Source organism: Talpa europaea, assembly GCF_964194135.1.
Source record: "Talpa europaea genome assembly, chromosome: 13".
NCBI classification, from domain to species: domain Eukaryota; kingdom Metazoa; phylum Chordata; class Mammalia; order Eulipotyphla; family Talpidae; genus Talpa; species Talpa europaea.
The window spans coordinates 84,946,970-84,973,242 of NC_140080.1; the positions used below are offsets into that span (position 1 = coordinate 84,946,970).

The window sequence follows — 26,273 nt, forward strand, 5'->3', positions numbered from 1 at the left end:
TGGCTTTGGTCTGTAGTGGGGGTGGCGTCCACAAAGCCTGCATGGAATTAGCTCAGGACATCCTGTCCCACTAACATGATGATGAGTCTGTAAGTCTGACTTGGGGCGGGCGGCGGGGGGGACTGGTGAGCAATTTTGAGGTGCACTCCAATGTTGCACTAAGGAACTGGCCCTGTTCCTGGGCAGGGTTAGAGGTACCCCAGAACCTCCAAACCTGCCTGCTCTGTTGTAAATAGGTTCTGCCATCCACCGCATCAAGACAAAGAATACTCTAGTGCATAAAACCTTTGGAAAGGAGCTTTCACATAACTAGTGTGCAATAAAGATGAGAAAAGGGGAAGAATAGATAAAATGGTGTTCACACAAAACACCCAAACCCTTATAGATAAATGCCCAGACAAACAGGGTTGACCCAAAGCAGGGCCTCTGAGACCCAAAAACTTGCCACAAGTCTAAGGCACCTTCTGGTGGGTCCAAGACTGAGAAGCAAGCACAGCTTCCTCACGTTCCTCTCTGCTCCATGTGCCTCCTCCAGGTCTCCCTCTGGCTCTCCACCCACTTCCTTCTGTAACAGGGTGGTCCCCAGGAAAGGGGGAGCTTCCAGGTTCCCTGCCCCACCCAAATGGAGGATGGAGCTGAGCAGGGTGAGGAGAAGCTGAAGTGGAGACTGAGGAAGGAAACAGGATGGAGCCAGAAGGAGACCTGGAGGAGGCGCATGGAGCCTAGAGACACGTGAAGAAACTGCGCTTATCTTTTGGTCGTGGACTGGGTGACACAGATGTGGGTAAGACCCGTGGGAAGGTGACAATGGCAGCGTTTATCTTGATTTTGATTTTGCTCTTTTCCTTCTGGGCTTGTCTGGTTGTTTCTGACCCTTTTCTGTGGGTCCCCAATGGAAGATGCTTTGGACTTGAGGCAGGCTTTGGGGCCTTGCTCTGGGCCAATCCCATTTGCATGGAGTTTTACCCACGAGGGGAGGGTAACTTTGGGTGCTTGATTTAGAAACTAGACTCTTTGCCTTTCCAGTATTGTTTCCTAATTGTATTAAAGTTCCTTCCCATTAAAGTCTCATATGTTTTGTGTTGATGCGACAGATGGCAGAACCCATTTAGAGCAGGCAGGTTTTGGGGGGATCCGGGGTGCACCTCTCCCTGCCCTGTAATACTTCCTTCTCCCAGTCTCCTCTCCAGCACTTCCTCCTCCCTGTTCTGCTCCACCCTCCCTTGGGTGGGGCCGGGAACCTGGAGCCTCCACTTTCCCTGAGGCCCACCCTGTTACAGCCTCCCTAAAGGCAGACAGTCCAAATGATTTGTCCAAATGGGCCTGAGATATTCTAAAATTGTGTTCTAAAATTGGAGTGATCCACAGTTAATGTCAGGACATCTACACAATGTCACAAATAGGGACAAAGACTCTAAGGTTCTCTGGAAACTATGTTCTAAAGCAACAGTGGAATTGCTCTCTTGTCACATAAAGTCTTCACCCACTGGCATCCCAAGATGGTGTAAAACAGTCCTGAGTCAAAAACTTGGGTTGCACCTGGCCATACATAGGGGCCCAGGACTACCTGATTGCACCTGGACAAAGCTCCCCAAAGGGGGTGTTACCTGCCCTGGGGAAGTCACTAGGGTCAAAGGGAGAAGCAGGGTGTGGTGCAGGCTCCTCACTCCAAGACTTGTTTTTCCAAGCATGGAGAGTTCAGATGAGGCTCCTTATCGATTTTCTTCTGGGCAGTAACAGTGTCACCTGACGAGAGAGTGACCTGACCAGAGAGCGACCCTAAAGTTCCTTTCCTCAGCCGTGGTAATCTTACCATCTCCAACACAGCAGCCTGTCTACAGCGCAAACCTGGGAAGAGGCTGCGTTTATTGAAAAGTGGTAAACCTGAGAAATATAATCTCAGGTAAATCTCTTCACCCCTATGGACTATGGAAGAAGGATTTTTAAGGCCGTGTGTGTGTGTGTGTGTGTGTGTGTGTGTGTGTGTATGAATTTTTTTAAAGAAACATCCATGAGGGCAGGAGGGGTAATGATGTCTAACACTAAAAACAAAAACACTAAAAACAAAAACATGGACTGTAATGAAACACCTCCTGTCCTGTCTGCCCACCAGAGGCCCATGCCATGGAAATTACAGTGGTGCCTTCAACTCTGTCCCAGACACTATCCATTTGGAATTTCAGGCTGTCTTTGCTACTGATAACCTTGTAATGGATTGAGCAGGGATCTGATTTGATGGGCGACTTAGTTGAAATAATTGGATTGACAATTTCCGCAGATGGGGAGCTCATTCACATACCGTGTTTCTCCCATTAGGATTTCATGCGTTTCCTTCAATAGATTCGAAAAGCATCATAATTATTCACAAAATTTTCTAGTTTCCCACTGCAGTTGTCACTCAGAAAGAATGCCAAGAAGATAAGGAAAAGAAATACGAAAATCTGTAAGCCTTTTGCAAATGCACCCCCCTTCCTGAGGCCCACCTTCAGCAGGAAGAGCTATTTCCATTTACAAGGAACCCTGACCCCAGAGGACAGGCACAGAGGACACTTGTCTCCAAGTTCATCCCTCCCCCCACTCACTTTTCAAGTTTCAAAAAGTATCAGAGCAAATACCAGCTGCCAGATTGTGGTTTCAGAGTAAATTCCGTAATTTCTGAAAAGCTGAGAGAATACAAGTATTTCCAAATTACAAAAGATGTGATTTATACCTACGTGCCTTTTCAAGTTTATTTTGTTATATAAGCACATTTTTGTCCAAGGAAATGAAGCATTTCTTTTTGTCCTCTGGGGTTGGAAGGTAGAAAAAGCAGAAAGGCAGCCAAGGAGGGGCAAAAAAACAAATGCTGACTGACTGATTCCTGTCTCCACCCTGGCCCCAGGCAGGATGCCACTGCTCCTTTGATCTATGGGGCTGGAAATTAGAGAATGTTCTATATAAGGAATTCCAATGACAATACTGGTATTCCTCCAGAGCCTACGGAAACTGAAAATTCTATTGAGAATGCCTTCCTTTTCCCTCAAAAGTTTGGATCAATGTAAAAGGATTATGATATGTAGAAAGACTGGGAAGACTTTAAAAGTTATTGAAAAGTACGACGCAGTAAAGAACAGCCAGGCCAAGCTTCCTCAGGGGAAGGGAAAGTTTATTGCTCCCAGGCGGACCTCATAGACCCCAGGTGGGGGTCAGCAAAGCCGTGCACTTTGTCAGGGGGATGCAGGCCTTTATAGGGCGAGGAGAGGTCAGGTGGGAAATTGGGCTCCTAAGGAGGGAAAAAGTTTGTAGGGCGAGAAAAGATTCATGGGGCAGGTAGAGGTTCTTTGTCTGAGAAAAGACCCTTAGGGGGAGGGGGGAGGCTCATTGTCTGAATCCTCCAGGCAGGCTTCCACATTCCTGCCCCCAGGTGGGCTTCCTGGTGGGCTTTTGCATTCCGGCCTCCTGCATGGACCTTTCAGTTATTATGTGTACTTCTAAAGTGATTGTGGTTCTTACTCAGTTTAGAAGCCATGGCCCTCACCCATGCACCCTGGTCAAACAAAAAGTTCTCATTTTAAAGAGATGTGGTGGGGCCTCCCTGGTGGCGCAGGGGTTAAAGGCAGTGCTATGAAGCAGTCGCCAGCCACTGCAGCATGAGTGAGTTTGAGCCCTAGCCAGGGAGCTACACACATGGCTCAGCTGACCTCTCCTGCCTCACCCACTGCTCCCCTCAGCAGTGTATTTCAGTAGATCCGCCTGTTCTGCTCCCCACTCTCTCTGATGAATCCTCTCACTGTTATAGGACAGGGAGAGGGGCAGCCCAAACCCCGCAAACCTGCCTATTCTAAATGGGTTCTGCCATCCGCTGCATCAACACAAAACATAGGAGACTTTAATGGGAAGGAACTTTAATAAAACTAGGAAACAATACAGGAAAGGCAAAGAGTCTAGTTTCTAAATGAAGCACCCAAAGTTACCCGTCCCCTCGTGGGTAAAAGTACATCCATATGGGAATGGCCCAGAGCAAGGCCCCAAAGCCTGCTGCAAGTCTAATGCATCTTCCAGTGGGGACCCACAGAAAAGGGTCAGAAACCACCAGACAAGCCCAAAAGGAAAAGAGCAAAATCAACATCAAGATAAAAGCTGCCATTGTCACCTCCCCACGGGTCTCACCCACATCTGTGGCACCCAGTCCACGACCAAAAGACAAGCGCAGTTTCTTTACGTGTCTCTAGGCTCCATGCTCCTCCTCCAGGTCTCCTGGCTCCATCCTGCTTCCTTCCTCAGTCTCTTCTGCAGCTTCTCCTCTCCCTGCTCAGCTCCACCCTCTCTTGGGTGGGGCAGGAAACCTCCCCCTTTCCTGGGGACCACCCTGTTACATCACCACCACCATCTTCCCCCACACCTCTGGCTTACACCCCATTCTTGCATGCATAAATAAATAAATCTTAAAAAAAATTTTAACCTGCGCGTACACACAGCAGAGGCTACAAGCAAACACCATGTGATTAAAATTCTGTTTTCTTTGAACTAAAACTCTTATTTGAGACTCCTACCCCAGTGACACCTGAAGACATGTCGACATTGACGTCATCAGGAAAACAGAACATTTTTCCCAAGCCCAGGAAAATAGGATCTACCTAAGTCAAGATGACCAAAGAGGAGACAACAAACTCTGGGGACAAGAGGAAGACCAGGGCACCAACTGTAACAGGGTTGTCCCCAGGAAAGGGGGAGCTTCCAGGTTCCCTGCCCCACCCAAATGGAGGGTGGAGCTGAGCAGGGAGAGAAGACGCTGCAGAGGAGACAGAGGAAGGAAGGAAGCAGGATGGAGCCAGAAGGAGACCTGGAGGAGGCACAAGGAGCCTAGAGACATGTGAAGAAACTGCGCTTGCCTTTTGGTCGTGGACTGGGTGACACAGATGTGGGTGAGACCCATGGGGAGGTGACAATGGTGGTTTTGTCTCGATTTTGGTTTTGCTTTTTTCCCTCCAGACTTGTCTGGTTGTTTCTGATGCTTTTCTGTGGGTCCCCACTGGAAGATGCTTTGGACTTGTGGCAGGCTTTGGGCCCTTGCTCTGGGCCAATCCCATTTGGATGGACTTTTACGCACAAGGGGACGGGTAACTTTGGGTACTTGATTTAGAAACTAGATTCTTTGCCTTTCCTGTATTGTTTCCTAGTTGTATTAAAGTTCTGTTATAGAGCAACCCCGATATTAAACGAGTTCCTGGCTGTGGGTCCTCACCCGCGCGCTTTAAAGGGACTTATGAATACTCTACTACAGACACACACAAAAGGGTTAATAAAAGGTTTATTTACAAGAGAAAAAGAAATAAGGAAAATGTACAACTCAGGGAGAAAATAGGGAAATAAAGTCTTTAATGCGTCCTACCCGATCCGACGACCTGGAAACCCAAAGTCACTCTCAGAGCTGACCAGACGCTGCGAGCTGGCTGAGAGCCCAAAAATGGAGAGAGCCCCAAAGCCCACGTGTCTGCCTTTTGTATCCACCTGGCTGCTTCACCCCACCCTCAGGTCCCAGCCACCTTTCCTTTGGTGGTGATGGGATTTGGAGTTCCCAGTGTCTTTGGCTTTGACCTGGGGTGGGAGTGGAGTCCACAAAGCCTATATGGAATTTGCTTTGGGACATCCTTTTCCCCCTAACAGTTCCTTCCCATTAAAGTCTCATATGTTTTGTGTTTTGATGCGGCAGATAGCAGAACACATTTAGAGCAGGCAGGTTTTGGGGGGATCTGGGGTGCACCTCTCCCTGCCCTGTAACACAACCATGACAGGCTGCTGTGGTGGGTCTTCGCTTATGGTTAACTGCCTTTGTTTAGTTCATGAGAAAAAGGCTGGCTTGGGAGGAGAACCCAGAATGGGTTTTTGAGATAAAATACCCCCCTTCTCTCAGATCACCTGTTTGCTGACAATGAAGTGTGTGTCATAGATTCAATTCCTGACTCTGTTCAAATGGCTTCCGGCAGCGACAAGTAGCCGACCCCCGCGTTTTCTGCTTACATTATTATTCTGAGTGAAATAAGTCAAATGGAGAAAGACAAATACTGTAGGATTTCACTCATATGTGGTAAAGGCAATAAAAACAAAGAGCACAAAAGAACAAAGTAGTGGTTATCAGAAGGGAAGAGGTGGGTGGGGTGGGTAACTTGGGTAAAAGAGGCCAATGATATAGTAATGGATAGAAACTAGACTTTTTAGTGATGAATATAATGCAGTATATGCAGATATTAATATGTAATTCTGTACACGTGAAATCTATATAATGTTATAAGCCAATGTTATAATGCTGAAATAAACAATTCATTCCATTTCTAAAAAAGAAAGAGGCATGGGGGATGTTTGAATGCAAGATTGTAAAAACACATGCAAAACTATTCACCAAATGGAAATATTCAAAGTGATGATAATTGAAATTTGCCCAAATGACCTGTGTGCACTGCAAATCACTTCCAAATTCTTTTCCAATAGAAGTTCTGGATAAACATGTAAATTATGGAAAGGATTGTGAAGATCACTTATTTTAGAGGTGCAAATAACACAGCGTGGAGTCATCTTGCACTGAACATGAAAAAGAGTTAGTGGAGTGTAGGAGTTGACACTCTCAAAAGAGGCTGTCTGGACTTGAATCCTGGCTCTGCTATTTGCTGAGTTCAAGTCCTAAGTTACTAACTCTTCCAAGACCTCAATTTCCTTATCTATATTACCTTCCTCGCAGAGTCCCTGTGAGGATGGCGTCTGTTCATATCTGTAGAGCATGTCAGTGTCTGGTAGAGTAGGAGGCTGTGCAATGTTGTATGTGTGTGAGTGTGTGTGTGTGTTTGTGTGCTGGGTACCGGCCCAGAAGCTGGGGCACTTGGTATTTATGCAAAAGTATTCCAAGATGAACAACAAACAACTCTTAACATCAGTCAGTGGATCTTAACATCTTTTGTACTTACAACCCCTTTGAGTGTCTGACAGAAGGGTGTTCATAATTTCAGCACAGTTTTAGCATACAGCTTCAGCATATTTATGGATCTCAAGTACTCTGTGGGCTCTAGATAGGAAACCCTGTATTAAGCTGAAGTCAGGTTTACAACAATGAACATTAATACAAATCACACCATTATATCAACATCTAAGATATGGTATATCAAGCATTCAGGGTGTTCCATAAGAATAGCCCATTTCAAAAAGACCAGAAATAACAAATGCTGGTGAGGATATGGAAAAAAAGGAAACCTCTTACACTGTTGGTGCATGCGGACTGCTCCCGGCCCTATGGAAAGCTGTGTGGAGGTTCCTCAAAAGACTAAAAGTGGATCTTCCATATGACCCAAAAAGTCTTCTCCTAGGAATCTACCCAAAGAACACAAAAACATAATGTGAAGGAAACCTGCACTCTACAACAGCCAAGATACGGAAACAACCTAAATGCCCAAAAACAGATGAGAGAATCAAGAAGATATAATATACAGACAATGGAATACTATCCAGCAATCAAAAGATAAACTCATGCCATTTGCAGCAACTTGGATGAGCTGGAGGGGCTTATATTAAGTGAAATAAGCCAAAGGGAGAAAGGCAAACACTGAATGGTGTCACTGACATGTGGGATAAGGAAAAACCAAGCAAAGGGTCAGACAAAAACACATTTTAAAACCAACCCTTGGAGGGCCTCCCCGGTGGCGCAGCGGTTGAGCGCTGGGTTGCGAAGCTGCCTGCAGCTTCTGCAGCGCCGGTTCAATCCCGGGCTGCTCTCCGGGCACCGGAGGAGGGTCCCACATGGCGCGCAGACCTCTCCTGCCGCCCGCTGCTCCCCTCAGCAGTGTACTTCGGTCCTTCTGCCTGCTCTGCTCCCCGCTCTGGCTCTGGTGAATTCTCTCACCCTCCCGCGCTTCTGACTGTACCCAGTGCATGTATAAATAAATAAATAAATAAATCTTTAAAAAAAAAAAAAAACCAACCCTTGGAAACTGACCATAGATATTAGGATTTCAGAGGAGGAAGGGGAAAGAGGGTTGAGGGGAAACAATGGTCTGTGGTAGAGGACTATGTGTGGGAGGGCTATGGTGACCACACTTAAGGAGGGAAATCCTATACTGTCAAAACACTAACAAGATGTAAAATAATGATACTTCAATAACAACATTTTTAAAAAGTACTTAAGGTGCTATGGATTTTATGTGTCCCCTCAAAAATTCTCATGTGGAAGCCCTAACCTATAATACCTTGGAATGTGACTTAATTGATGATAGTCTTTTTTTTTTAAAGATTTATTTATTTATGCATACAAAAACTGGTGTGTAGGCCAGAGGTGCAGGGAGGTGAGAGGATTCACCAGAAAGAGTGGGGAGCAGAACATGTAGAAATACACTGCTGAGGGGAGCAGCGGGAGAGGCAGGAGAGGTCTGCTGCACCATGATGGTTTCTCCCTGGTGCAGTGGCCACTCCATGCTGCAGTGGCTGGCGATAGCTTGATGGCACTGTCTTGAACCCCTGCACCACCAGGAAGGCCCTGAAGATAAAGACTTTAAAGAGGTAATTAAAGTACAGTAAAGTCATTAGAGTAGGCCCTAATCTAATAGCTCCTTCCAGAAGAGGAAGTCTGACCCAGGCATATCGTATGGTATGCAGACAACAGTGCAGGAGTCTAAAAGAGAGTCCTAGGAACCACCTGCCAATCCCTTGATCTCAGACTCCCAGCAGACAGAGACGTGAGAAGATAATGTCTATTGTCTAAGCACCCACCCCCTCCATCTGTGGGGCTCTCTTCTGGCAGCCCCAGCAAAGTAATAAACAGGGTAATAAAGGCTGGAAGCAAGGGGGCCGTGACCCCCAAGAGCTGGAAAAAAAAGAACACTTATTCCTTTACACATCTATGTGTAGATATTGAAAAGAGGTGAAGAAAAACAGTTACTACGATGAATCCTACAGGGAATTTGCTTGAACATACCACCTCCTTTGACATTCTTAAGCCACGTAGTGTGAGACTTTACAAGTGTCCAAATGAGCCATCGATCAACACAAACCTTGGCATAGAGGGATGAACTGAATTAACTGGGAGGAGGTAAAGATGTCCTAGGAACGTGCACATAAGTAGGAAGGATGTCTACATCAGTATTTGTGTTTGAAGGAAACTGGAGCTGCCCTTTGTCAAAAACACTAGTCGGTTTGGGCCAGAACAGAGATTCTATCTCCCTGTACAGCATTTATGCTACTGCCATACATAATTGAGGGTGATGGTGGAGCTGCTAGCGCAGATTGGATGTGAATGCTAATTCCAAATGTTGGTTCCAAGAAAATAATAATCCAATTCTGGGAGCCAACTCTGGATGTTTTTTCTCTCTTAGAACTGATGAAAAGGGAGAGGAAGAAGACAAAAAAGAGGAGAGGAAAGAAGTTGGAAGAGATGGAAAAGAAAATGCAGCCCACCCTCTAAATGTTTCCCAAGATCTAGCCTGGCAAGAATTACAGACTTGCCCTCGAAAAGGATCAGGACAACATTCTGAAAGCGTGTGGTAAACAGAACCTTGGAAGAGTTATTTTAGAAACTCAGCATTGACTTTCCAATACCTAGTTCTCAGGGTACATTTCATTTTAAGTATTTCTTGGACTTTGATGAATGAGCTGGCAAGCCTCATCTGAAATTTTCTTGAATAAAAACAATTCAGAAACTAACATGCATACATTTTTAATATTATTTTTAGAAAGAATGTCGCGTTCAGGAAATATATTAAGTTGATGACTTATTCCTAAGAGTACCGAAAGTTTCCCATTTACCCGGCCTGGGTCATTACCTCAGATTTGCCCATCTCAACCTGAGCTATCTCGACAGCCAGTAAAAAATGAAGGTAATGAGCCTGCCTCTCCAACCAAAGGCAAGGAAAAGTGAAGCATTAAAGAAATAAAGCGTGCCATTTAAGCGTGGATGCAAACCGCTGAAGAAGCAATATTTTCGAAAACATCTAAATGTGGTTTCTTTCAACATAAGGACTCTTTCTCCTATTTTCCTTCAAGCTTTGGCACAAGCTTTTTGTCTACATTTGTCTTTATCATTCCCTGTTTTACACTGTATGTTTTCCTATCCCAAATTGTATTTTCTCACGTTTATCATTACCATGTCTCCTACGCCTCTGAAGCTCGCCGCTTTCCATTTGAAGTCATGTTATTTCTCTGTTATGGGGGTTGATATCCATGCTGCCCAAAAGGTGTTTTTCTCACTTTATCACAATCTATTCCTCTCCAGAACTGCGGCCATCACTCATGCTGGTCTTTCTGTGCATGCACCAACCCAGCCCACACAGACAGAATGGACAGGTAAAGATGAGGTTCTCATGGACTCTGGCACACCAGGCTGCCCACGTTCAAGCTCTGGTCCTGATGCCCATCAGCTGAGTGATCTTGCTGAAAGCCGTCAATGACTCAGTTTTCCCATTTGCAAAATGGGCAACCTTATAAGGTTATTATGTCTAAAATGAGACAATGATTATGTCTGACATTACTATTCATTATGCCATGGGCTGCTTCTGGAAGTCCCCCTGGTAAGCCTTTTCCATGGGAAAAAAAAAATGGACTGCAAGAGGAAATAAAGTAATGTTTATCCTAGAAGTGTTTATTTAACCTGTAACTCTTCCCTCTGAGCTAGTGGAAAGATGAGGCGGGAAGGCACAGTTATTGTACTTCCTTTTCTAATGTATGTTCCTATTGTGATTGCCAGAGACCCCTAAGCTCATGTCCTTGGATGCCCTCCCTCCTTCTTGTATGTATCTTCACACATAGCTCCAAAAGTAGTTAGTGCTTTTGTTTTTGGGGTTTTTTTTTTGAATATTTTATTTTATATAATTCCTACATCATTTTTCATCTTTGTACAATGCATGCATTTTCATTTTGGTTATATTCCCCATACAATTGCACCCCCCCCCTTATTTTGCCTCTAGTTCTTCCTCTTACACCCCCTCCCTAATCCCCCCCCCAGTGTGTCTCTGGTTTATAGCTGCTTGTTGATTTTGATTATTACTTTGCATTGATTAGTCTTTTTCCTGGTCTCTTATTTAGGTTTTCTAAATTCCTGCTATGAGTGAGACCATCTGGTATTTTTCTTTTTCTTTCTGGCTTATTTTGCTGAGCATGATCCCTTCTAGCTCCATCCATGTTGCTGCAAACTGCATGTGTTTATCTTTTTTGAATGCTGAGTAATATTCCATGGTGTATATGCACCACTACTTCTTGATCCAGTGATCTATTTTTGGGCGTTTGGGTTGTTTCCAAAGCTTAGCTATTGTAAATAATGCTGCTATAAGCATAGGGGTGCAGGTGCTCTTTGGAATTGATGTTTTTGTGTCTTTTGGGTAAATACCTAGGAGTGGAATTGCTGGATCATATGGAAGCTCTATGTTTAGTAGGTTAAGAAATCTCCACACAGCTCTCCATAGTGGTTGGACCAGTTTTGAAAGTGCATCACTGGACCATGCTGATAGTTATTTACTAATACTTAATTCAGTAGGCCAGTCGGCCAATTTTCTATTCTTTAACATCACCATAGAAGATGAAGTCAGATGTCAGCATTTTTCCTTCAGGAATTAGCCAGAAACTCTGATCAAGACCTTCCAACAAAACAACTAGTCTGCCACCAAGGAAGAAAATAAATGAAAACTGAAATTTATGAAATAAAGAAAATGCTTCTGTAACGTAAGTTCTGCTAAGCAAGATCTATGTGGACAATCGGCTTCTTACAGAGCTTCCAGCAGGCCACACACCGAAATATGAAAAAATCATCACACACTTTCCAGCCAATTCCAGTGGAATCATCTTGAGGACCAGGAGACTGCAGACAGATGCTGCAGCCAGAAAGCGTTCCCATCCACATTTGCTTAACACTAGGATGACCAAAGAAATTCTGATTCTAAGGATAAAAGTAGCTAAGAAAAAAACAAAAAATCACTCAAAAAACTTGATAGAGAAATGTTACCTTGAATATCAGGATTAAGCAATGATTCCATAAGAATTTCATCAAGCTGATATGACAGTGTTTTCTTTCTCTCTTTGGCCCACAAAGATTGTGGTTATCAGGCCGAAGTGCAAAATGATGTCTAACCCCTATGTTGCATTTGAAGACTATTTTGTATTTTCATTATTGTATCCAACACAATCCTGACCGCATATTAAGGTGAATGGATGCAATTCTCTGAAGCAAAATAGAGAATGGTTAAAAACAGCAATAACCTCAAAATTATAATTGAATCAAACTGAATGTGGAACTTCACTTTGCATAGCATATGAAGCTATTTGTTTGTTTTGATCCTCCCAAAAATAAACACATCAAGTTTTGATAGTTAAAAACAGAGTGGAGTAATGTCCTTCAACAGATGAATGGATTGGAATGGATAAGAAAAAATACCCATAGCAATAAAAGAATGTACTTTTGACACCTGACTTACTTTGAGATGCATTTTGCTAAGTGAAACTAGTCAGCCACCCATGAGGTGATATATTGTGCGATTCCATTCATATGACAGCTTGGGAAAGGCAAAGCCCTATTGGGTGGAGAACTGAGCAGTGGCTGACAAGTGTTGAGGTTGGGAAGGGGTTGACTACAAAGCGAGCACAAGATGGGCCTCCCTGGTAGTGCGTCCTTGCACCCTTAAGCATCAGCACTGTGAAGCTATCCGCAAACCCTGCAGCACAAGTTCTATCCCCGGCCAGGGAGCTACCCACAGAGAACAGCAGATCCCTCCTGCATAGCCCACTGCTCCACTCAGCAGTGTATTTCAGCATATCTGCCTGTTCTGTTTCCCACTCTGCCTCAGGTGAATCGTCTCACCCCTCCCCCAACCTCTGGCCTAGACCCAGGTACTTGTATGCATAAATAAATAAAATAAATCTTTGGGGGGGGGGAAATCCTACTGAATCTGACCAAATAACACATGAAAAAAGCAAACAAACAAACAAACCTCAAGCATCCATCACCAGCAGAGAAAGCAGGAATTGCCTGACAGGCACAGCACCTGCACTGTGTAGTCCTGAGTGTGGCTGGCCTGCTCTCACTGGCGGGTGCTGCTGCCTGGCCAGCTGCCTAAGAGGCCGCCTGAGATGGTCCCAGAACTCCAGTTTCACTTTTTGCCTTTTGTCGTAAAACTGAAATCCTCTTTAACTCTCTTCTAATTGGCAAACACAAGTGCTCGTGAGGGGCTCTCAAAAAGCAAAGTGGTGTCACGAAAGCTTCTGAAGGTCGGGGAAAACCTCTACTCCTAGGCCCCTGCATCGAAAATGCTCAATTTCAGTGTTCAAGTCAATTTTAAATCAACATTTTTGAGAAAACAGAAATGTATATCATCCTTCAGAAATGCAGGGGCATTTTAGATTCTCTACACACCCAGGCCCCATTCACCACAGGAGAGTGACATTTACCTGAAAGGCAAAATGAAACACTCGGCTATCTCCCTTTACCCTTTGTTTTTTAATTTCTTTTTTTGGACCCAGGTTTTGGCATCATTAACCTTTGTGGGGGCTGCCCTGCCCACTCAAAGCTCTGAGCAGCACTCCTGTCCTCTACCCTTTGATGTCAGTACTCCCTGCATCCCTTCTTCCCCTTAGCAATGACCAAAATTTTGTTCCCTGGAGAGCAAAATTACCCCAACTTGAGAACCACTGCTTTAGATTAATTTTTAGAATTACATTCTAAATTCAGATATCCCTTGCCATATGTGTACTGTTTAGAACATTTTTCTGGGATGATTCTGAATATAAATATCTTCACTTTATGTGCTGACTTTGGAGCCTCAGGCTTGCCAGATATGATGAGTTCATTGTAGAAATAATGTAGGTTCAGACACGTTCTCCTGTTCTATCATCTCACTGAACTGCTTTATCCCTTTTACTAGAGTCACTATGTGATATAGATAAGAGGATGGATTATTTATTTATTTATTTATACAAGCACTGGGTGCAGTCAGAAGCGCGGGAGGGTGAGAGAATTCACCAGAGCCAGAGCGGGGAGAAGAGCAGGCAGAAGGACCGAAGTACACTGCTGAGGGGAGCAGCGGGCAGCAGGAGAGGTCTGTGCGCCATGTGGGACCCTCCTCCGGTGGCCGGGGAGCAGCCGGGGATCGAACCAGCGCTGCAGAGGCTGCAGGCAGCTTCGCAACCCAGCGCTCAACTGCTGTGCCACCAGGGAGGCCTAAGAGGATGGATTTTTTTTAAAAGGTCAGTACTATATTAAATTAAAGGTAGGAAAGACCTATGGCTTTGAAATTGTTGTAATAATTAAGTATTATTGCTAAAGTTTAATGGAGATCATTGCTTTTTCTTTCCAGGAGGTAAAGTGTTTTCAAGATTACTCAGTCTGTGGCTTTATTGTTTATTCTTAAACCATTTATTTACTCCAGATTAAGAAAAAAGAAAGCAATTATGTCTTAATTATCTTATATAATTTGTGAAGAAGGAGCCGCAGAAAAACTCTTGCTTATTTTATGTGATGACTGCAAGGAAGTATTCCTGAGTAGTAAGAGTAAATTTGAAAAATAAGGTTTTAGTGAAATGGCGTGCTCATTGCTCTTTAAATATAATCATTCTGATGCATTGGAGCAAAGAAAGTTTGTTCAATAAATGGTGCTGGGAAAACTGGGTCGCTACATGCAAAAGAATGAAGCTTGACCACTACCTCACACCATACACAAAAATCAACTCAAAATGGATTAAAGAACTAGACATAAAACCTGAAACCATAAAATACATAGAAGGAAATATAGGCGAAACACTACGTGATTTGCATATCAAAGACATCTTTACAGACACATCACCCAAAGCAGTGATAGTGAAGGCAAAGATCAACAGCTGGGACTACATCAAATTAAAGAGCTTCTGCACAGCAAAAGAGACAATAACAAAAACAAAGAGAAACCCCACCAACTGGGAGAAAATTTTTGCACACAACACTAATGATAAAGGACTGATCACAAAAATCTGCAAAGAGCTGATGAGACTCAACAAAAACAAAGTAAATAATCCAGTCAAAAAATGGACAGAGGAGCTAAAAAGAAACTTCTCTGAAGAGGAAATGCGAATGGCCAACAGGCATATGAAAAAATGTTCAACATCACTTGCAATCAGGGAAATGCAAATCAAAACTACCATGAGATACCATCTTACACCAGTGAGAATGGCACATATTAAAAAAACTAGCAACAACAAATGTTGGTGAGGTTGTGGAGAAAAAGGAACTCTCCTGCACTGTTGGTGGGAGTGCAAACTGGTCCAACCACTGTGGAGAGCTGTGTGGAGATTTCTGGACCTACTAAACATAGAGCTTCCACAGGATCCAGCAATTCCACTCCTAGGTATTTACCCAAAGAACACAGAAACATCAATTCCAAAGAACACCTGCACCCCTATGTTTATAGCAGCACTATTTACAATAGCTAAGCTTTGGAAACAGCCCAAATGCCCAAAAATAGATGGCTGGATCAAGAAGATGTGGTACATATATACCATGGAATATTACTCAGCATTCAAAAAAGATAAACACATGCAATTTGCAGCAACATGGATGGAGCTGGAAGGGATCATGCTCAGTGAAATAAGCCAAAAAGAAAAAGAAAAATACCGGATGGTCTCACTCATAGCAGGAATCTAGAAAACTTAAATAAGGGACCAGGAAAATGAATAACTATAAGAAAGTGAAAATCAAAATCAACAAAAACTATGAACCAGAGACACTTTTTGGGGGGTGGGGGGCGGGAGGGGAGGGATTGGGGTCAGAATGGGGGGATTGCAATTGTATGGGGAATATAAAAATAAAATTTATTAATTAAAAAAAAGTCATAGTAATAACAGCAGCTGAATTGAGGGTGGGGTGTCAGTGGGAGGGGCTGTGAGCAGAGGGGAAATAAAAAAATAAATAAATAAATATAATCATTCTGGAATATCTATATATTAATTTAATCATTAACAGAAACTTGCTGAAGGCCCTGGGGGAGATGAGAAAGAAAGCACGAAAAGAATTTGACCCACTTTTGTTAATTTTAAATTAATAATGAAGAGGAGCGATGAGCCAGGGAATGTGGACAGCAACTAAAATTGGTGAATGACCACACTGAGAAGCACCTCAGTCCTACAACTGCAGGTACCTGAATTCTGCCAAATTGAATCTACCTGGAAGCAGAGACTCCTCCAGAGCCTCCAGATAAAATCTCAGGCCTACCAACACCTCCATTCCAACCCACGAGACTCTAAGCCCAGAAACAGCTCAGTCACACTGGGTCAGGATTTTAAGCCATAGATACTGTGAAATAATAAATGGACGATATGTTATGTCACTCACTTTGCAGATGTGTTACTGCAGTAACAGAAAACAAACATAGGGTGCCATAACTGACTGAAGGTTTCAGTTGGGAGTATCCCCAGGCAAGGGGTGTAGACCAAGGGCCAAAATGTCATTTATAGAATTCAGATCTAGACACAAAATGACAGAAATCCACTGCATATGTGACCCAGAACATAAGATTATCTAAGAGACAGACAGAAAGATCTGGTGGCAATATTGAAACTGAAACAGTTGGAGGAAAAGGCAGCAGGGAGAGCAGATAAAACAACGTTGTAGTCGGCCTGGGAACGCCAGCCTGCACATGCACTGTAGCATATGAAACCAGGACAGCGAGAAAGGAAACTTGACAGGGCCTTGGGTGACTAACTGAACCTGAGTGTTCAAAGTTGAGTCTAAAATTGTATGCATGTACCAGTTAGCAAGCTCTTAAAAAAAGAAAAAAACTAAGACACACGTTCACGTTGTGGATTAAACCAACATGAACTATCCGTGTTGTGCAAGAATTTAACAATGTTGTTGAAAACCAGATTCTTGCTGGCTTTCCACGCCACACCTGCAGGGCTGGCTTTTCCTCCTGTTTGTCTCTACAAGGTCACACGATGGCTGCTGAAGGAGCCAGGAGGTTGCACCAGTACATCTGTGGGTGGCTATAGTGTTAGCCAGGAGTGAGAAGTTTAATTCAAGAAATGGAAAAGCTAAGAGGCTTCCCTTTTTATGTGTAGAAACTAAATTTGGGACATTTGAATTAACCAGAGTACTAACTGTTTAAAAGAATATTTACATTGACTCATCACATTTATTTCTTCCCCAAATCTCCACTCTGAGACACCTATCTCCACATGAGGTTGAAATCCCCTGGAGAGATTTAATTAATCTCTGTTCTTTAACTCTCAACCATGTCTTCTCTTGCCTCTCTATGCATCTACAAGGATGAGACAATGGAGTAGAGGGTTTCATTTAAATAAACAATGAGAACTTCAGTCGTCACCAAAGATGGCGCCTACTGCCCAGATGAATCTGAGGTTCTGGGTAAGGGGAGCGTGTTTTGACTTACTGAGTAATATCACATTTGCTCCCCTCCCGCCTAGTGTTAACTGTTTTCAATGTTAGGTGACTAATTCTCACAGCAGCTTCTGATAAACCAAACTCTGGCTTGCCAGCAAGGGCCATAATAGTTTTTAAGAATGCCAGTCATAGCTGTAAGTTTGTGGTTTTCCCATTTATAACATTATGCTAAGTAACTCTGTATTTTGGGCAGGGGTGGGGGGGGGACAGAAAAGAGAAGGAGAAAGGTTTTAAAAGAAGGTATTCATTTCCACCATAAATAGCACATTTACCATGTTGCTATTTCTATCCCTTAAGTTTCCAAATGTTCGATTTTTCACACAGCTACCTACTGTTGAGTCAGAGATCTTTTAGAATAAATCATGCTGTGATCAGCCAGGCACTCAGAAAGCTAGCCATCCACCTCTCCTTACACCCACACCGAGCCTGGTTTTGTTTCTCTTCTGTGCAGGAAAATTCTCAACAAATCATACAGGAAATAACTTGTTTCCTGTAAAGAATCAGTCTGTTCTATAGCTCAGGACAACTCTCCCAAAAGCAGGTGCCAATCCCCCAAAATCACCAGAGTTTTTTATTTTTATTTTTTTGGGGGGGGTGACTATCACCTATGAAATATATAACCATCTTTGGGGCGCTGTGATTGATATATATATACCCTACTGAGAATTTTACAGAAGCTCTGGATACAGCCCCAGGAGACGAGCATGTGTTCACAAAACTTGATGTGACGGCGAGAGGCTGGAAAACTTGACTCCAGAGGCACATGAAGCTCAGATGACAAGTCTTACCCTTGAGTAGTGATCTCCAAACATGTATAATAATAAACCCTTTCAAAAACAAAAGCCTATGCCCCCAAATCATATGAGATACATGTACTGATCTACTAACTTATTATAAGCTTCATAGAAAAACTCAAAATTTAAATCACAAAAGAGTAAGTTGAAAACAAATATTAAACATTTAGATATTTGTACACCCCCCAGGAACACTGCTGTGCCCACCCCCCAAGAAGGCCTTCCCTGGGGACCTATGGTCAGTCCAGTTGCATCTTGCTGTCCAAATTTTCACAACATTAAGCCTATAAGGCAAAAATCTGAAAGGAAATGCAAACCTGCAGATAAAAGAATAACAGCAGAAAGAAAATGTGAAAATTCCCACCACTCTGTGACTATGAAGTTGCACCTGCCCAGTTCTTATAAAAGAGAAGTAATCCCTGTAAAGATTTCTCTGCAGATGAGTAGGGAAAACCTCAACCAGTTACCCAGGAAAGAACGCGGTTTCTTACAAAGAACCACTCCGTCCTATAAGGGCACTCTATATGTGATGCACCAAACGGTGTCGTTCTTCATCACAGAGAGGGTAACTTGAGTGGGGAGGCACTTCCCTGGGTAGGGAAGAACACTGGAAGGTCACAGTGTTCTAGAAACAGAGGGCACATACCTATATTCCAGTTTCTCTCTCTGCAGCTTAACCCCTAAGTCATTTAATCTGCCTGGTGCTTACATTCCCCAGCTCCAAAGTGGGGATGCTATCATGTGCATCTTACATGGTTTATGTGTAGGCTACAATTCAGACATGAAGTTAATCAAGGTGAGAATGGTCGAAAAATTACAAAATGCTGTGTAAGTGTAGAGGAAATAAGTTTTGTCTTCCTGTGATAAAAACAAAGCCAAATAATTGAAAAAGTAACTTACCTGCACTGTTATAGAGAAATCAGTGCGTAAAGTGAAGTTTTAAAGTCCACCCTACCTTTGAACACATGCCAAGAGTCATTCACTCTGATTCCCAGTCCACTGTCCTTAGCTAGTCCTGCTATACGTGATCAATGGAACCACTCCAGCTGTGTGCTTCATAGAGACCACTGAAATATGTATCCTATGTCTGGGGGTCACCCATGAACCCCAGGAGTGAAGGTGGGACAGGAAGAGGGAGCTATGCCCACCTCAGCAGAGGCTTGGAGTCTGAGGCCTCACAAGATCTAAAGCAGCCTCTGCTTGATTCTCTGGAGAACCCATTCATTCCTTCCTGTCACTAGACATGCAGGTAGAGTGACTGACCAAGTACTTGTCACTGAATGAGGTCTGAAGGCTTTAGAGTCCTCAACCCCAGGCTGAAGCCCCTTGTCTCTCTGAAACACAGGCCAGAGATGTCCTTCGTTAAGTCATTGAAGACTTACACAAACAATTTTAAAGCTTCAAAATTTATTGCTGTACATTTTCGCATAGCATTTACTATGGAAATACTAATAGTGCAAATATTGATTTTGGACTTTGTAGCATTGAGAGATCACAAAGCTCGTTGATATCTTTTGCAGTCGTTTATGAAGATCTACATTAGTCAACTTATATTACTTAAAAATTCGAACAACTTATTTGAAGAAATTATATAATGCTTTCTAGATCTCCTCTCTAGAAAAACAAGCCACCGGAGCCATTCCTTTCCTCGATAATACATACATCTTGCAACACTTCTCAACTGCAAGACTCTTAGTTCATTCACAAATTCATTCAATAAATTTTTATTGACAAACTGGTATGTGCCAGGCACTGTGCTAGGCTCTGGGGACACTGGGGTGAAAGGATCAGTCTCTGCTTTCATGGTGCTTACATTCTAAAAATAGAAACAGACATGCAAAAACTTTTACAATACAATAAAGTGCTTCCACAGAGGTAATTTACAAAGTGCAGTGAGAACTTGGAAGAGGGAAAAGGAATATCCGCCGGGAGAAACCAGAGACAGCATCACAGAGGAGGTAGCCATTGAGCTGAGACGGGACCAATGATCGGGAAACTTGCCAGGTAGACAGGCAGGCAAAGGTTGTTTCAGGCAAAGGGAACAACAGCAGGTACAAAGACAGAGAGGCCCAGAGGGCACTTCGAAGGAGCAGGTAATGTTGTTTTCTTGAGTCGAAGGTACATGGGGGGTGTGGCAGGATGAGTTAGACAAATAGGCAGGTAGCAGATCATGTAGAGCCTTTTGATCATTTTTGCATTTATTCAACAAACAATTACTGAGTGTTTACTCTGTGCCAGGCACTAGGCTAAATGCTAGGGTTCTCGCAGGGAACAAGACACATCCTTGCTCTCAAGGAGCTTACATTCTAGTAGAGTGATAGATTAAAAGTCAACAAACACATACAGATTAAGAAGATTTCCACAAAGAAAATAAATGGTGTGGAGGCAGAAAATAAAGGTTGTGGGAGAGGGAGTGGGTGGAGGGTAGTTAGCATTATCAGCCAATGCCCCTTGAAGGGAAGTAAAACTGACACCATGAGCAGGAATGATGATGTGCCAAGCACTATGTGCCAAGCACTATGTGCCAAGCACTGCGCTAAACACGGTACACACAGAATCCCATTTCATCCTCACAACAACACTATGAGGTAGGTATTATTATTCCTATTTAATTGAGGGAAGACAGACTCAAAGCCATTAAGTAACCTGACAAGTCACGCAAATGGCAAACTAGGGTTCAGACACAGCTTTTCATTTCATATTGCTCACTCTAAAAATTATCCTAAACTGCATATGCAGACTGAGGAATTTTGAGCAGGGAAATGATATGGTCACAGTTGCTTTAAGGATCATTCTGATGACCATCTGGAGTTGGACGAGGGTTGGAGATGGAAGAAGGGAACAGGCTTAAAAACCAAAAGAGAGAAAAGATAACCACTAAGAAGAGGAGAGGAAAAGAAGTTGCATGAAGGCAATGGCTGTGGGAATGAAGAGGTGAAGGTGAGAAGTGCCATCGATAGTCCTAACCTGATTGATGGGGTGTTAAAGGCAAGAGAAAGGGCACCACCTGGCGTCACACCTGGGCAGCTGGAGCAGTTGATTTGCTTTTACCAGCATTGGGGAATGCAAGATGGTGGTGGGTTTTGGGGATATGATGCTGAATTTAATTTTGGACATGTCATCCTGTGGATGTGTTGGCAACACCTGGACATAAGGATGGTCCTCAGTTGGACAACATGTAATGGCTTTCATACCTTGTTCTCTACCTGAGCAAAGTACTAAGAGCAAAAATCAAATTTGTGTGTGCGTACATTGTGGGTTTTTGTTTTTTGTTTTTTTTTTTACAAGAGCTGTTTTAAGCACATATATCTTGGTTGGATTGCTTTATAAAGAGCATATGATTACAGGTGAAGTTACCCCCACTCTGATTATAATAAAGAATCACAGACTTGGGGAAGGCTAAGAAAAAGGCTTTGAACATCCATTTTAACTCTTCATACTATTTCTCCAAAAAGAAATCAATACTGACTTTCCCCTGCTATCCCAATTGGGACAGTCTGAGGGGAAGGCACCCTCTGCCGACAGCCTTCCCAGAGTCTGCAAGTATCCCTGTCACCTGCCAGCAGCACTGTTCTGAGGAAATTGTGGCCTAAGGCCAAGAGAGCTGAGCTGAATGTAAATCAGGAATCCTAAGAAATGGGCATTTATGTAGTTTGGCATAAGGTCCAGAGAGACAACAGCCCAAACCAAGTCAGTCATATTGCTTTGACTATTTTCTTTTCTTTCCCTTCCTTTGGAACTGGAAAGGTATTGGAGGTAGTGATAATAAAAGGTACAGGAGACATTCATATGGAACTGGTCATATCCTTGACCACATCACTTCTGGGTCCAATTTTGAAAGAACTGAGAGTTATGAAGGACTACGTTTGCTCTATTTCCCAAAATTTGCTTATAACCACTCCCTGCATTCCTCGGTATCAGAGTAATGTATGTTTTGATTTAAAAACCTCATTTAATCATTTATGCCATTTATGCCATGTTTTGGATAATTAGATATCAAGGAATTTAAATGGTTATGCTTATGAGTTTCAATAGGAAAAAAGATGTCAATACTTCGGTGTATGGGTACTAATTAGTGAAGTATTACCATTTGGTTCATTAAGCTAATCTGCCCAGAAGCTGTCTTTTTCTGTGGCAAAGGGTTTGACCTGCACCTGTTCACGTAATAAGCTAGTAGAAGAGAGAAAATGTAAAATGTTCTAGGTAAAGCAATAAACATGAACCTCTAGTAACATCCAAAAGATCCTTGAGTACCTACTCATGCCCAAAGGATAAAAATACCTTACTTTTATAGAATTAAAAGGTACTAGTCACAGGCAAGAGGAAACAAATACACGTGCTGGATGATGACTTAGAATTCTGGTAAAAGCAGCCATGTTCACGCTATCCAGAGGTGTGTTACAAATGGATGAACACTTTTCTACCATCTCTATGTCAATCCTGAGGCCCAGGAGTCACAGTTGAATGTAAACAGGAATCCTACAGAGGGACTATTTATTGTGTGTGCTCTTCAACAGAAAGAATTCCAATCAGTCTGTGAATATAATCATTTATTTGTCTTTACAGTGATGATGGAAGAATGTACAGGTGTCCTCTTTCAATAAAGTATAAAAATCTGTTTATATACAGTGAAGTCACAATAATCTTTAATTGGGAAATTTATTTGGTACTCCTGATCTGTTCATATTAAAACTGTGGGGGAAACAAATATTTCATGTAAGTGCTACATTTCCAGTAGATTGCACCTGGCATCAAAAGCTCAGCTTCATCTTAAGGGTCCTGCTTGATATTACAAAAGACTAATTTTAAGTCCTCGGACTCAAAATAAACATCATTTTTGAATAATAGATATATACATCAAAAATACATCTAAAAAGGCATTGGTTAGTGCTATTAAAAAGCTCTATGTGCTCGGGTACATTTTTTTCTTATAGGCAAAACCCAGTGGAAATGTTTTTTGTTCAATTCTAGAGTTTGCTCTTGGGGAAAGTCTGTCGAAAATTATCTGTAAGGAAAAACAAACAAACTTAGTAATTCAATGATTTCTCAGGTGAGCAAAATTTCACTTAGATCCACATTTTTAAAACCTTGATTAGCATTCAGTTACAGTAATTTGTCAAGAAAAAAGTGCTCAGCGTAGCACCTCATTGTTTCAATGTTTTATTTGGAAAATAACCTTTGAAAGTCATTTTCAAAGAAATCAAATGCACCTGTCTGTATGCTTAAGAAAATATTTTCTGTAATTATTTAAATCAGCATAAAGCAAGATATGGTGGGGCATACAAATGACAAAATAACATAATAGTCTCAGCTAAATCGAAACATATATTGAGACTGTCTAGAAAAATTTCTACTAGCAATGATTTATTTTACTTTAAGGTCTGTTTTACTCCATAACATTTACAGGTACTAGGTAAGCATCGAAGTCTTACTATTGTTTAACCTGGGAGAGATGGTACTGTGCAATTGCAAATTGAACTATTCTTGTATTTGATATTCGTATTTCATATCTCATTCATAGCTAAAGGTTTTAATGCCTGTTTTTATAGTAACTTCTTGCAACTACTCTTAGGATGCTTGATAACATGAACATTTCTCTATGATGGTAAATCTTAGTAACACAGTAAACCTCAACCTTTAACATATACATACACATATGAAAAAGTAAGTTAAGGTCTGTCTTGCTAAAGAAGGAGCATTAAAAAGCCATGTTGATGAGGCTGACAGACCTAAATGGAACTTTTCTTCTTCCCTTGTTTTTTTTTTTCCTAATGACACCAGAGAGTTGTTCCATCTGGTGTTCATAAAGGAGGCTGTATTCCTTGCAAGCAGCTAGAGGGGAATAAATGTCTTCACACAGTGAGAACAAATGGATACAACGACTTATATGGCTCTTAAGTGCAGAGAGGAGCCGAAAAAGAGCCCTTGTATAATTAATCTATGTAGAGAAGTCTTTTTGTTCACTGTTGAGAAAGGCCACAAATTCAAGAGTAGTTTCCAAGGTTCCCTGCCCACCCTGTGTTACTTTACCTGATCATATTCTTATGCTTCATCTCCACTGTCCATTTCAATATCCATCTCTTCCGTATCAGCAGCTCGTGACAAGATGTCTGCCATCAGTGCTTCTTCCAATTTTTTACGTACTTGTTGTACTCGTTCTTCCTGTTTCCTTTTAAAAAGAAACAGAACAGAAAAGCACTGATGACTTGCCCCCCAAGTAATGGAACTATAAAGCTGTTATTAAAGTTTATATTTACTTCAAAATCGTGAACATTACTAACAAAAATTTCCTTAACACTTGGCAAAAGTTGCTTCTACAGTCACAAAACCAAATCACATAGGAGTGGAGTTTTGCTAACAAGAGGGATGGCTATTCAGACCGGCAGGTAAGATTCCCTCATCTCACAGGGGATTCTGATAGGAATAGATACATTCTAGTCAACTTTTCATCAGCTTCCAAGAATTTCAAGTATGTGAAGATTGGGGCTCTGGCTATAAAGGATAATGAGAAATGACAAGGATAGTAAAGGAAAATAACAGAAAATAAAGAAGAGACTTGTTCAGTGAGGCACAGAAATATGGAAGAAATGGGATTTCATTTGGCTTTTAATGGCTCTGTTCAGGGAAAGCCAGTCGGAGCTCTCTCCTCACATCCCAGGCTGCTGGCAATAGGTCATCACAAAGAAGTGAAACCACATGATCCTGAGTACAGAGGACAGAATCTGAAAAGCACCCCTTCAACTGAGATGAGCCTAGTAGGTTAAGAACATGCCAGAAGTGTCTCTGTGTCTTGGGGGTTGCAATAAGACCTTAAATGTGAGAGCTGATAACTCCAATTCACAAAAATAAAAAAGGTTCTGGATTGTTACATGGATAACACAGGAAGAAAGGCTATTGTATGTGTTTTATCTTGAAAAAGCAGAAAACATTTGAGAGCAGCTCCCTGACAAGTCTAGAGAGCAAATCTTAAAACAGTTTTAGCGAGCAAGGTTGGTAAACAAAAACTCACATCCAGAACTAAGTAGAGAGGCAAAGGTTGAAGAAATACAAGAGAAGGGAAAAGACTTAGAAATAAAGGTCCTAGAAAAACAGGGAAGAGAGAACAGCAAAGCCTGGGGGCAGGTTGGGGGGTGGGGGTGGGATGCGGTCAGGTTTGAACAGAAACCAGCACAAACTGTCTCTGAGACCAGAGGAAAGGTACTTAGGGTGGATGCAGTGGGAGATGGAGAAGCCCAGGGGCAAGTAAGGGGGCAACAAGGAATGCTGAGGGGTCTACAGAGAAAGAGTGACCTTCTCTAGCAATAATTAAGGAAGACAAACACAGTTCGGCCCCAAACCTGGGGAAGCAGAAGAGCAGAGGAACAATGGTTTGGAAGACTCCACTAAGATTCAGAGTATTCACCTCCTTGGGGCTTCAGTAAGTTGTAACATTACATTTATTCTATTCCAGCCCATGACACTTACTCTTTATCTCTTTTATCTCATGAGACAACCTCCAAGTGGTGAAGTTAACATATATGGTGCGCCACAAAAGCCTCAGATGTCATCTTTATTAAACTCCAAATGCAACACAAAGAGATAAAAGGTCTAGACTTCTACTTTTTCTTTTTAATTTTCAAAAAGAGGGAGGCTGTCCCTGAGCTCATCTGAGTTCTAAAGCCTCAGTTATATTAAAAGAAACTGGAGTTCAAAAGATTTTCATTTTGCAGAGTAGGGTCAAGGAGAACACATTGTTTATTTCTTATAGTTTTGCCTATGGCTCAGAGTCTCCAATTTTATGACAAATGTCATATCCATCTCATTGGCAGCCTCTCCCTCCTAATAAGAGAATATGAGCATCTGTGCAACTGCCCTAGAGTAACCCCATTAGGAAGACAGGGAAAAGTGAACACACGGTGCCTTTGGCTGGAGAAGTCTACTGTAAACTCTAACATCTGTTGCTGATTCACTTGTCTTGAGCATGACTTTCCATATATCTGAAACTTGAAATTAAAGCATTTGCATGCAGTAGGCAGGATTCTAACCCAATCCCCAAGACACCCCTTCCCCCACCCACTGAATGCACTCCATATAACTCCTTCCCCTTAACAATGAACAGAACTTGTGAATGA

The 26,273-nt window shown here is 42.4% G+C and overlaps 1 protein-coding gene across 1 annotated transcript in view; it reads right to left on the reverse strand.

Moving 5' to 3' along the window:
* Positions 1-24,204: 24,204 nt before the first annotated feature.
* Positions 24,205-26,273, reverse strand: part of MBD2 (methyl-CpG binding domain protein 2) — a gene marked incomplete at both ends in the record, with an annotated part of 57,982 nt that continues 55,913 nt past the window's right edge. Inside the window, one exon of the mRNA XM_084252531.1 lies at positions 24,205-24,331. Coding sequence (XP_084108657.1) covers positions 24,205-24,331 — 127 coding nt within the window. The remainder of the gene's footprint in view (positions 24,332-26,273) is intronic.